At 47.3% G+C, this 14,046-nt stretch overlaps 1 protein-coding gene across 11 annotated transcripts in view; it reads left to right on the forward strand.

The window, feature by feature from the left end:
• lama2 (laminin, alpha 2) overlaps window positions 1–14,046 on the forward strand; it is a 419,939-nt gene that overhangs the window by 103,561 nt on the left and 302,332 nt on the right. For all 11 annotated transcript variants that reach the window (XM_077221106.1, XM_077221108.1, XM_077221107.1 and 8 more), the window contains exon 5: window positions 5,396–5,575. In XM_077221106.1, the coding sequence (XP_077077221.1) occupies window positions 5,396–5,575 (180 nt within the window). The remainder of the gene's footprint in view (window positions 1–5,395; window positions 5,576–14,046) is intronic.

Here is a 14,046-nt window from a genome sequence, read left to right on the forward strand (position 1 = left end):
ATCCCCCATCCACAAGGTAGCGGTTGCCCAACACACTTGCATCGCGACAGACCGCTCCACTGGAGGGATAGCCTAATATCCCGTCCATGCCCTCGTAAGCTCCTCATGCACTTCAGCTAAGAATGGAACAGGGGCGGCGGGCTGAGAACCAGCCTGGCCCGCCCCGAGAAACCAATCATCCAAACCAATCATCCAACCGAGACGGTTCGGGAAATGGTGGAGGGTTCCACACGAGCCCAAACGCCTCGGCGGCCCTTTTGACAGCTTTTATAGCTGTAATCTCTGGATCCGGCTCGGGCAAGGCTACTTTCCCAGAGGGAGGTAGCGCAGTCGTAGTCGAGTCGTCATCTCCAGAGCTCAGCTCACCCTCCGATGCTGCGATGGACATCCTGTCCTCTGGAGGGGCCCCAAACGAAATGGCTGGTCAGTCCACTACAGAGGGACCAGCGCCCTCATCGGGGAGCTCCACCGGCTGCGGTGTGAAAGAGGAGTAAAGGATCCACGGGGCTTTGCCGGGCGGATTACCCCTCACTGTGATCCTTCTTCTGGGAAGGTGGTCCAGTAGAAGCACTAGAGCGGGGCATGGGAGTGGGGACTCCAGCTTCGAAAAAGGCGAGTCTCGATCTCAACACAGAGATGGTCATATTCCCGCAGTGAGAACATGAGTCATCCACAAGAGCTGCTTCAGCGTGCTGTAAGCCCAAACACGTGATGCAGCAACTGTGACCGTCTGAGGGGGACAGAGCCCTACCGCACCCAGAAACGCACAGATGGAATGGGATCTTGAAAAAGAAGCAAACTTTCTCTTTATTTTGAATTGGGACTTAGGACCTGTCACCAGTGCCGGAGCACACAGGGAAAAGACCGCGGCAACACAGTAACAGTGAACTGAAACAGTGAAGCACTCACTTCTTCGCCCTCTAACCACCGCCAACAAACACAAACAGAAATGTGATGCTGTTAAAACAGCAGTTGAGAGCTCAAAAGCTTGCGATCACCGCTGCACTCGTGCTGTAGAAACACCAGCACTGGGAGAGTCTTCCAGAAGAAACAGACAAACTCGCTCGTTGTATAGTACAACACTCTTTAAAGACATCGACACCAATCGACTCCGAAGCGAAAGACAACTGGTGCGCGCATCCAGTTCCGTGTTTATACCCGCGCTGCGGTGCGGAGCATGTGATGCAATTCTCGCACGCCAATGTGCATTGGCTCATTTTTACAATACTCAAAGGTGACAGGCTCCTTAAGTGTGATCCAATCAGTCAACACGTCGAATACGTAGAACGTGAGCGACTGAAAGGGAACGAGAGATATGAGAGATGGGCAGAAAACACTGGCAAAAGGGTAATCCAATAAAAGGGCAGAGAATCACCCCAAAAAAAAAACAAGACAGGAAACCAGGATAACTTTTAAGAATGCAGTGTAACAACATATAAGACTTTGCAAAGTAAGAGTGAATACACAGGGCTTAAATAGGGAAGAGTAACAAGAAAATAACACACAGGTGGAAGTAATCAAAATGATTAGTCCAGGCAATGGGTTATGGTAAATGTAGTTTATGATGAGATAAAGCAGATGCAAAGAGTGCCCTCTGGTGGAGATCATGGGCATTCCAGCTGGTGGTTGTGACAGAGATAACAGACAAGAGATTCATTGTATTTCAACATGCAACAGAGACGTATCTCTCGCCTGTATGTGCGGTGCAAGAAATCACAGGGAAACGGACATCCCAACTTCCAAGAAGTAATTTCAGGGCTTGGGATGTCTGAGGAAAGCGGTACAAGCCCTGGCTCATTCGTGTTGCCAAATATTGCAAGCATATCAGCAAACAAGAACAAACTAAATAAATTTAAATCCTTTATGCTAAAAATAAGACGGAAATATCGTGACCTGCACCTGCTACGTTTAATAATATCAATTCGTTACATTTATATAGCGCTTTTCTGGGTACTCAAAACGCTTTACATGGAAGGGGGAATCTCTCCTCGACCACCACCAATGTGCAGCATCCGCCTGGATGATGCGACGGCAGCCATATTGCGCCAGAACGCCCACCACACACCAGCATACTGGTTGAGAGGAGACAGTGATGAAGCCAATCAGTGTATGGGGATGATTAGGAGGCCATGATGGACAGAGGCCAAGGGGCAAATTTGGCCAGGATTCCAGGGTTTCACCCCTACTCTTTTTCGAAGGACATCCTGGGATTTTTAATGACCACAGAGAGTCAGGAGTCAGGACCTCGGTTTAACATCCCAGGTTTAACCGAAGGACGGTGCTCTTTGACAATATAGTGTGCCCATCACTATACTGGGGCGTTAGGATCCACACAGACCACAGGTTGAGTGCCCCCTACTGGCCTCACTAAAGCCTCTTCCAGCACCAACCTGGTTTTCTCAGGAGGTCTCCCATCCAGGTACTAACCAGGCTCAACCCCGTTTAGCTTCTGTGGGCAACCAGTCTTGGGCTACAGGGTGATATGGCTGCTGTAACTCCATAAACTCGATTGCTGCATGAGCCAAGCTTAAACAAGTCAAGTCACCTTTATTTATATAGCACTTTATAAAATACAGATAGTTTCAAAGCAGCTTTACAGCGATAACAGGAGAATAATTCAATGATGCAAACAGTTCATTTCTGCTGTACAGCAGCTTTAAAAGACAATAGTGTCATTGTTCAGCTGAAGTCAATTAATTAAGACCATTAGGTGACACTGTGTATAAAGTAGAAATCCAATAAGTTTCACATTTTAAAAGCAAATTGTTTATATGACACACTCTTCGTTGTCATTTAAGCATCTTTTCTGACCTAGTGTTATAAATGGCTAATCTCATGAGTACTCTGTTTAGATTACATGACTAATCTGACCATACATTATTCCATTTACTAATACTTTATACTATATATTATAACTACTTACCGAATAAATAATTGGACGTAAAATGTTTGAAATGAATTTTAAATTATTTTGCTACAATGTACACATATGAGTTTGGAATGTCATGAGGGAGAGTAAATTATGGTAGAGTTGTCCTTTTTGGGCAAACTTTCTCTTTAAATGCATTTCAATGTATGTGAACCTCACAGAGTCTCGCTCGACTGCATCTTAAGTTACCTTGTTAGTTGTAATTCTTAATTAGAGAAAATATACAAGAGAAAACTATATTCACACACACTCACACACATGCACGTACGCACGCACGCACACACGCACACAAACTCCAGTGTCACTCTCATTCAGAGCCCCCTTAAACGCAAAAATGTATAATTCTACATGTTTTTGGTTTATATGAAAATTTGCTCTGATATCTGTTTAAATGAGTGAGTGTAACACAATAATAACACATACACTAATTTAAACAGATATCAGAGCAAATTTACATAAAAACCAAAAACACATAGAATTATGCATTTTTGCATTAATACAGCTGCTAGCTTCCCCACACAGCTCGTCCAACAGCTAATAGCAGGCTGACATGAACACACACACACAGGCATGACAGATGAGATGTTCTCCTACAGCAGCAGTTTTAATGTGTGTGTGTGTGTGTGTGTGTGTGTGTGTGTGTGTGTGTGTGTGTGTGTGTGTGTGTGTGTGTGTGTGTGTGTGTGTGTGTGTGTGTTTTCTGACAGTCAGATTTACAACTGACCTATTGCTGTCAGATCATACGACTATATTGAACTGTATGTGTGTTTGTGTACCATCCTAATGAGGGAGGTGGGTGGGGAGATCAAGCCTAGACCCAAATGTCACTCTATCTTCTTTAAAAACAGACATCATAAACTCACACAGCACTAATTAGCACACATCATTAACCCAAGAAAAACAGCCAAATTCTGCATACACACTGACACACGTGCGCACACACACACACACACACACACACACACACACACACACACACACACACACACCCTTGAACTTCACTGAACTGCACACACAGTGGACCTGATTTGAAAAGGCTAAATGATCTTAAAATTGTCTCATATATTCTCACATCAAATATACATTACACACCCACACACACATATATATATATATATATATATATATATATATATATATATATTAGTGGTGGGCATAGATTATTTTTTTTAATCTAGATTAATCTCACTGGAATCTTGGAATTAATCTAGATTAAAATGCCTCATTTGAATTATGCCCAAGGCATTCAGAATACAGTATGTGTGCTACCCAAATAATGACTAAAAGTAAGACTTTGAGAACGGGTTTCTCAAGCCAGGTGGCGCATTAGACCAGGGGCTCATCTCCTGTTTCCAAAATGCATCACAAAAGCTGTTCTACTATGATAATTGGTGAGGAAAATAAATCATGTTCAATCAGATGTACATTTGTGTTTATTAACTGATAGAGCTGTGCACTCGATTGCATTCAAACATAGTAACGTTAGTTTGACGACGACTCTTCCCCTGCGCTACATCAGTGCTTGGCCCGGCATCTATTGCATTAGCCAAGGGATGCTTTGCGTTTAGGTGGTAGGCTACTTGAGACTGTCAGCTGAATGTGTGGTACGCTTTTCAGAGAAGATAAAGTAACTTGTTTTAGCACAATTCACACCCAGCGGTAATTCAGGAAAACAAAATCTCCGAATGCTCCACATTAAACTTTGGTCTTCCGAGTTCCGACCTTTTAACATGCTGTCGATTTCTTTTGGTTATGTGTGAGGGAGAGAGAGTCGCCTGGCTCCGAAGTGAGAGAGTGCACGCGCGCGACCGTGTCTCTCTCTCTCTCTGTGCTCGTTCTTTCAGTTAAACATTTTTTAGAGTTTACCTCCTCTGCTCAAATTGCTGCTTTGACATCATGAATGACGCACAGACGCGTATAGGACGTTGCGCTATGGTGCCCGATAAAGGACAAAAGGGAAAGTTGTGAGTTCACGGTCTGTATATTATGGCTGGGACTCGGAGCAGGAGCCTCGAGAGGAATCGTTAACGTCGAGGGCATACAATATCGATGGTTCGTGAAACTTAGAACCGGTTCTCGAGTGGAAACGGTTTTCAATTCCCATCCCTACCCCCTACAGTGCAATTCGGCTAGGTATACATAGGCGCTAAAATATCAAGGTGTAAGTCATCATAGATTGCGTAGTATAGACCCAGCTCCCAACCCAACGTTGAGAATAGATTAACGGCGATATTTTTTTTATTGCCCTATAAGAGTCTCACGTTAACGCAGCACTTTAACGCCGATAACGGCCCACCACTAATATATATACACTCTATATGTACATAGATATATGTACCTTTACCTAGTGTTGTTGTCTATTTTTATCCCCACAAACAAAGAAATAGGATTAACTGTTGCACTACCACATTTGAGGAAATGGCAGGACTCACTCATAAAGACTCATTGATTCTTGTTTTCTTTCAGATTCACACCTCACTAATAAACGGCCGTCCCAGTGCGGATGATCCATCGCCCATGTTACTCAACTTCACCTCGGCACGCTATATCCGCCTGCAGTTCCAGAGGATTCGTACCCTAAACGCTGACCTCATGACCCTCGCCGTCAATGACCCCGGAGACATCGACCTCATCGTCAGCAGACGGGTGTGTGTGTGTGTTTCTCCGCTGGAGCTATAGGGACTAGTGCAATGCTTTGACACCAGAGAGAATGTGCGTGTTTGTCGTCCACTGTGCAATTCATACAGCATCTGTGTGAGTGGATGGTTGAAGCTAATGCTGCCCGGGCCGCCTCATCCATTACGAGCCTCTCCTCCTCAGACAGATGGGTTTTAATTAAAATCACACAGTAATTAACAAATCGGCCCGCTCTTTCCCTCAAAGACGCCATATCACACGCCTCCACCCGCCCACTTCCTCATACAAACTCATTAACTCGCTGATTGACCTGTTTCCATCAAAGAAGAGTTGAGTTATGAAATTTAGGATTATGTTTCTCACGTGCATTGAGCAATTTGGATAAATGTACGCAAATTATTTAATTCAAAGAGTCTTTTTGTAGTCTGGGAGGCATAAGCTGGCTAAGTTAAAGGATAATTTGAAGGTGATGTGTGTCATTCCTGTATGTGTAAAGTGTAGTGCGAGGTTAGTTCACCCAAAATGAAAAGATTGTCATCAATTACTCATCCTCATATCGTTCAAACCCATAAGAAATTCGTTCATCATCGAAGCACAAATGAAGATATTTTTGATCAAATCTGAGAGATTTCTGTCCCTCCCTTGACAGTCCACACAACTACCACTTTGACACTTCAAAAGGTTCATACAGAGCTCATAAAACTAATCCATATGAATTGTTTAGTCCAAATTTTTTTAAGTGACTTGATCGCTTTATATGATGAACAGATTGAATTTAAGACCTTTTAAGCTTTTATTCACATTTAGGGTCAGATTTTAAATTAACACTCCTCAGTGTACATATATGTCCAACTACAGGGTGTTAAAATGAACACTAAATCAGTGAAGTTAATGAGGTAATTAAGTGATTATTTAAGAGATGATTGGCCATTAGTGGTGACACCATGTTAATAAGCAGAATCATTGAAGGAAAGAGAAACAACAAGAACAGAAAAAGAGAAACACAAGAACTAACACTGACTTTGAGCCATTGAACATTATTGTAACCAGTTTGACTTTATTTCTGTCATAAAGTTCTTGAGATTCAACAGAAATTTAGACTGTAATGTTTTATGGAATTTTTCGTTTCAAGTCACCATTATGGTGGTCAGTGTTTGATTTAGCTGGGCTCTTAACCCTTTTCATATTTAATGGTAGTTTTTCTCTGACTTTTCCAACATTCACAACGTGCTCAAAATAAGTTTTGATGATGACATTATCATCATGTGGTCATCATGAGTCACTGATTTCATTCAGAGTCTAAATCTTTGACTATATGCTTGATTTTAGTATTGCTGATTGTAGCCCTGATATTCTACAGTTTGAGATCCAATGGTAATTATGAACAATTTTGAAAATACTTTGTGCACAGAAGCTCTTGTTTTTAAACACACAGACATCAATAATCTGCACAATGAATCTGAACAATAAACAAACTAGTGACAAACAGATCAACTCTGAACATCACAAAACAAGCTACTTAAGTCATAACAAAACAATAGCAAAATAAAAGCAAACAGAAAAAACAATGAAAAGTAAAGGACAAGTCAGCTGCATAATTCATTCATGCTGCAATGCATGATGTGAACCATGGATGTGTTTTGATTGGTGGCTCCCATCATGCACTGCAAAGTGAAGCATTTGTGTGATTGTCACCATTATTGATTCATATGTAGATTCTAGATGTCTGTGTGTGATTTTAAAACCTTCAGATTATTAAAGCACTGCTAGAATTAGCTGCTGCAATGAAAAAATAACAACGAATTTGAATAATAATTTTATAATGCTGTGTGAGATCAGTGAATCAGGACACTATGTAGAGAGGTAACACCCTGTAGTTGGACACATGTGTACACCGAGGAGTGTTAATTTAACACTGGGGATATGTTTCGGCTGCGTCTGTGTTCTTAAAATTGCGCATCGTCAGTAGATCACACGTAGAACTTTCCACTCTCATCTATGTTTTTATGGGATTGTGCTGTCACGCTAATTTGCCCTGTTTAGTAAATCTAGCTCTTAAACATTGATTAGCAAAAATAATCAAAATCGTACTCGGTTACTAACGTAACCTCGGTTCTCTCTAGAGAGGGAACGAATACTGCGTAATATCTTACGCTATGGGGAAAACCTCTTTTCCACGAGATATTGAAGATTATTGAGATATTGACAGCAGCAGCCTATCGAGAGAGGCCTTACGTGACGCCATATCCAATGGGGGCGCTTCGCGCCACTACGTCACGTCCCGCCGAAATAGGCGTGGCCTTGACCTATAAATATAGCTCGACAGGCTGATACAAACTGGTTTTTCATCGCCGAAGCGAACCAGAGCATGTTGTAAGTATGGCAAGATACGCAGTACTCGTTCCTTCTCTAGAGAGAACCGAGGCTACGTTAGTAACCGAGTACGTTCTCTTACGAGAGTTTCTCTCGTACTGAGTAATATCTTACGCTATGGGGAACACAGTGTAACACGCCGTGCGTACTGGGATCCGACATCAAAGTCCCAAGGGCAGTAACCCGGGGCTCATATAGTGCATAATCACCATAGACTTAGAGAGAGTCGGAGAAGAGAGGCAGTAAGCATCATTCTCCATAAATAGCATCCTACAGGAGCTAATCAAGTTAATAGTGTTCCACGCAGTCAGGGTGAACAGCGTTCAGCCTGAACTGGGTAGCAGTACGGGTCTTTCCACACCCATGGAGCTGTTCTATCGATCAGTGAACAATGCACAAGCAAAATTCAGCCTTCTGAGCCGGAGCAACGGGGCAGACAGAGCTGATTACTAGACCGACAGAAGCTTAGCCTCTAAGGCGGGAACCTCTAGGTTATAAAACCTTATAAATGTAGACGGCGAGGCCCAGCCTGCCGCCGTACAGATATCCTGCAAGGTAATCCCGCTAGACCACGCCCACGATGAGGCCACGCCTCTCGTGGAGTGCGCTCTGACACCCAAAGGGCACTGCAGGCCTTTAAAAGTGTAAGCCAGCGCTATGGCCTCGACTATCCATCTGGATAGGCTCTGTTTTGACGCGGCTAGTCCCTTAGAAAGCCACCTGAACAAAACAAAGAGCTGCTCAGTCTGTCTGAAAGCAGATGAGCGGGACACATAAGTTCTCAGTGCCCTGACAGGGCACAGGAGACTCGTATCCATCATGAACCGGAAGGGCGGACAGGAATTCACCTGGGCCCTGAACTTTGGGAGATTTGGGCACGTACCCGTGCCTGGGTTTGAGTATGACTTTCGAGTCATTAGGCCCGAATTCCATACATGTTGCGCTCACCGAGAGCACTTGTAAATCCCCAATGCGCTTCACCGAAGCGAGAGCCAAAAGAAACACTGTTTTGAAAGACAAATGTTTCATGTCTAATAAATGGATTGGCTCGAATGGGGCACCTTTCATGGCTTCCAAAACCGTAGAAAGGTCCCACACGGGGTTCAGCCTCCTAGCTCCTTTGAGGAATCGTACGACCAGGTCGTTCCTCCACAGTGACTGGCCAGACGCCGGTTTAGTAAACGCTGCTATAGCATCCACATAAACTTTGAGCGTGGATGGGGTTCTGCCCTTATCCAGTAGATCTTGAAGGAAGGAGAGAACTTCCGTAACCCCGCAGTCTAGGGGTGAAAAGCCCTGAGGTTGACACCAGCCAGAGAACACAGACCATTTTGAGGAATAGAGCCGTCTAGTAGACGGGGCTCTAGCCTGTGTGATCGTGTTTAACACTCTCTCCGGGAGGTTAGCGGGTACCCGTTGATGGTCCATGCATGCAAGGACCATAGCTCCGGGCGAGGATGCCAAATCGAGCCCTTGGCCTGAGAGAGGAGGTCTTTCCTCATCGGTATTGGCCACGGGACACTGCTGGTCAGCTGCATCAGGACTGGGAACCAAGCCTGGTTCGTCCAGAGCGGAGCCACAAGCAGCACTGAGCATCCGTTTTCCCTGATTCGTTCCGACACCTAAGTCAGGAGTGAGACGGGTGGGAAAGCATAGAGAGGGCAGCGGGGCCAGACGTGGGCCGGCACATCCCTGCTCTTGGAAAAAAACTTCGGACAGTGAGCGTTTTCCTGGGACGCGAACAGGTCCACCTGCGCTTTGCCGAATGTCTCCCACAGCAGCCTGATCATCAGCGGGTGGAGCGACCATTCTCCTGCTGGAACATTGTTTCTGGACAGCCTGTCTGGTCCCAGATTCAAGTGACCAGGCACATGTGCTGCTTTCAACGAAAGCAGGTTGTGCTGAGCCCAGACCAGGAGGCGTTCCGTCAGCCTGTTAAAGTTTCGGGACCTGATGCCGCCCTGGTGATTTATATAGGCCACCACTGACATGTTGTCCGATCGGACCAGGACGTGGTGACCTTTTATTTGGGGATAAAAACGCCTCAGCGCGTTGTCAACTGCCATAATTTCCAGACAGTTTATGTGTAGAAGCTTTTCCCGTTCTGACCACTGGCCAAAGAACGGTCTGCCCTCAAGCAGTGCTTCCCATCCCGAGGTGGAGGCGTCCGTGGTGTGGACACCACCTTTACACTCGAGGAAGTCCCCAGACTCACGCCTGACTGATACCAGTCGATCGCCTTCCAAGGTTCCAGAGCTGAGACGCATTTCAGATCGACCTTGAGGCGAAACAGACCGGAGGCCCATGCCCAATGTGGAACTCGCGCATTCAGCCATGACTGCAGTGGGCGCATGCGAAGCAGACCCAGCTGGAGTACTGAAGATTTTCTGAAACCTTTTGAGCGGGACTATAGTGCCGTGGCGGAAGGATTTTGCGGCGCGCTGAATGTTCAGTCCGCGCTCCGTCGACAGGCACGCTGTCATAGACAGCGAGTCCAGTACTGTGCCCAGAAAATAAATTTTCTGACTGGGAGACAGCGAACTTTTCACCCAATTGACTGTGAGACCCAGGTTCTCGAGATGCTCGAGTAATATGGTTCTGTGTTCTATGAGCTCTGAGCGTGATCGAGCTAGAATCAGCCAATCGTCCAAGTAGTTCAAAACTTGCATGCCCCGAAGTCTCAGTGGTGCGAGAGCCGCGTCCATGCACATCGTAAATGTACGGGGTGCCAGGGACAGGCCGAACGATAAGACTGTGTATTGATATGCCTGGCCCTCGAAGGCGAATCTCAAGAAACGCCTGTGACTTGACACTATTTGTATTTGGAAATAAGCGTGTTTCAGATCTATTGACATAAACCAGTCCTCCTGGCGAACTTGCGCGAGGATTTTCCTGGATGTATTTTCCTGTTTCTGAACTGGCACTTCACAAGCACTCTGTACAGTTGCCGCAGATCTGGAATGGGTCTGAGACCCCCGTCTTTTTTCGGTACCAGAAAATATCTGCTGTATACACCCCCTTCGCTCTGAGCCTGAGATAAAGGTTCTATGGCCCCTTTGCTCAGTAGTTTCGCTATTTCGGCTCAAAGTAGATGAGCTACCTCGTTTTTTACCTTGTAACGGCTGGGACGTCGAACGAACTGCAGCGAATAGCCTCTTTTTATAGTGTTCAGCACCCATTCTGACACCCCGGGAATTTGCATGAATAGCTAGAGGTAGAATGAGATCTTGGCTCTGGCCTGCAACGTAGTCACGGCCGAAGAACTCCGGTGTGCTGAAAAATAAACACTGTGTTTGCAGTGTTCGAGGCGGGGGGCGCGCTGATCACAGCGGGCAGCCTGGCCGCGCTCGACTTCTCTATGAGCGCGAGAGAGCGTGCGGGGTGAACCCCGTGGGGTTTAACATGTCTGTGAGGGAATGTGGACGCGGGACAGCGGGCACACTCACTGCACTGAGAAGACTGTCGGCCTGAGCTGACTGAATGTGTGTTGGTTTCGTTTTTACAGAAACCATGGGACATGCATCGTGTAGTGTTTGTGGGCAGTGTGTCGTGGGTACATTCACTACATTTAATGCACAAAAGACATGAGTCTATTTTATTTGTGCGAGCCCTGTACTGTAGCGGGCTGTGTCTGTGTGTTGGAATGAGCACTGAGTAGTAGGCATTTTTATAACACTCATAACACCATCGGCGTGGCCGGAATACCAGAAAAAACACTATTTTTTAGATGTATCTGGGTCGCCGTAAAAACGGCGTTTGTGTGCAGGCAAGCGGGTTGTGGTACCGGCTTGTTTACTGCAAAATACACTGGGATAGTCACATTGTTTGGAACTGAACGAGCGAGATTTTTTGTGAAAATCCGGCCGCAGCAGGATTTGAACACCGTCGTTTTCGTAGGGGGGCTAGGAAGTTTTTGAGACCTCGGGCTTTATCTCAATCCTTGGCTGGGGCCCGCGCGGAGGGGGGCGGTGGCCAGCAAAGCGAGAGCGCGGTCTCTGGTCTCGGGCCTGGCGGCGCTGGGAAGCGGCGACGGCGGGCGTAGGCTGCGGCTGGGAGCTCCAAGCAGACGGCTGTTTAGAGCGACCTGCTGCGGAACTAGAGCGCTTCGGCAAGAAGTGCTTCATTACCTGTGACGTCTTCTGGACCTCGACGAATCTGTCTGCGAAATCCTTGACGGCAGATCCGAAGAGGCCAGCTGGGGAGATGGGCACGTCGAGGAACACAGAGCGCTCCGAGTCCGTCATCTCCGACAATGTCAGCCAAAGATGTCTCTCAGCCACGGAGAAAGAAGCCATGTTTCGCCCAATGGCTTGTGCTGCAGATTTTGCGGCGCGAAGAGCCAGGTCTGTAGCGCTCCTTAAATCCGGCACGCTGATAGCTTCTGGTCCTTCCTCGTCCATTTTACAGAGAAGTTCGGCCTGGAAGATCTGCAGAATAGCCATAGTGTGCAGTGCTGATACGGCCTGCCCAGCGGCGGTGTAAGCTCAACTGTGCATGGCGGAAGTCGAACGGCAGACTTTAGAGGGTAGCACTGTCTGAGCGCGCCGTCCAGGAGAGGGCGGGCAAAGATGGGCTGCTACAGCTGCTTCCACTGGAGGAAGAGAGAGGTATCCTCTGTCTTTAACACCGTCCACCACGGAGAATGCTGCAGAGACAGAGGTACGCAATCTGTCCGAGAAGGGGGCGTTCCAGGATTTCGCGACTTCTTCGTGAAGCTCAGGAAGAAAAGGCGCGGGCCTAGACTGTGACGGGGCGCGGCCCTTTTGCAGGAAGCATCCGTCCAGCCGGTTGTGCGCAGCCTGCGCAGGCGCCTCCCACTCGAGGCCGGGTTTGTTGACGGCCTGTGAGAGCAGACGCATCAGCTCTGACTCGATGCCCGCCCTTTTCCCTGAAGGCTTGCGAGCAGAGGGGGGGAGGTCCACAGAGCTCGCCCAGTCCTCACTGTCTGATGCCAGGATAGAGCAGCAGGCCTCGGCTGTCTCGTCGATCTCAATGGCGGAAGCGGCGGCGGACGGCGGCCGTTGTGAGCGTTGGTCGTTGGTGAGCGACTCGAGCTATGCCTCGAAGCTGGCGGGCAAACCGGCGAGCTTTGGTGGGCAGGAGAAGGCGCGGGAACGTGCTGAACATGGCGCTTCTTGCGGTGCGGCACTACAGCGGGCAGAAGTGCAGGCTCCGAGAAAGATGCCAGGTCCTCTGAGTCCTCAGAGTCACCATGGGCATCAGCCCGCAATGAGGGTATCCGCCATCAGCCAGCGCGAGAACCGCGTGATCCTCACCCAGGCAGGAAACGCAGATGACATGGCGGTCCCCGTCGCTGAGTGTGGCTCGGCACGAGCCAAAGGAAATGGGCATCTTGAAAAAGACGCTAGCTCTTTTAGAGCGAGAAAGAATGTGAGTCGCAGCGGTGAACACACACTCTCAGCAGAGGTATAGGATATAGACTCCGGAAAGCGTAGCAGGTACGGCGACAGAAGGCGGCGAGGTGAAGGCCAGCGGCTTCAGGTTCAAAGGGTCGTCCCGCAGAAGGCTTGTTCTCAACGGCGCGGCTGCTCACTCTGGATCCAGCGATATGTGAGTTTCGCTGAAGAGATGAAAAATCAGTTTGTATCAGCCTGTCGAGCTATATTTATAGGTCAAGTCCACGCCTATTTTGGCGGGACGTGACGTAGTGGCGCGAAGCAGATGTGTTTTCGAACAAAAACATATTAGTGAGGACAAGGCCTTAGTTTTACATTCTCTTTATGAACTTTTTGAAGCATGGGCTGTCAGTGGATGTCACAATCAATAGACGGAAGCAAAGATGCAAGTAACTCGTTTATTTGTAAGGTCAGAAGTAACACAGTCCTGGAACACGGGTGGGCTTGTGGCGCAGGGACTCGGTGATCAGCGTGCTGGTGCAGAGAGATGGTGAAGAATCCAGTGCAGGTGAACATCCAGACGAGACGATAACCACGAAGAAACCAAACAGGAACTCGAATCAGGACAGGACTGCAGACAGGCACACGATACACAAACACGGAGGACACCAAACCAACGATCTGACAAAGAGGGGAGAGTGTGATGAGTTTATATAGGTGAAAGAATTGGCAGCAGCTGGTGCAGGGAAT

This window comes from Siphateles boraxobius, unplaced genomic scaffold (assembly GCF_051911475.1).
Source record: "Siphateles boraxobius isolate OS27281-9 unplaced genomic scaffold, OSU_SipBor_1 8, whole genome shotgun sequence".
Classification (NCBI taxonomy): Eukaryota; Metazoa; Chordata; class Actinopteri; order Cypriniformes; family Leuciscidae; genus Siphateles; species Siphateles boraxobius.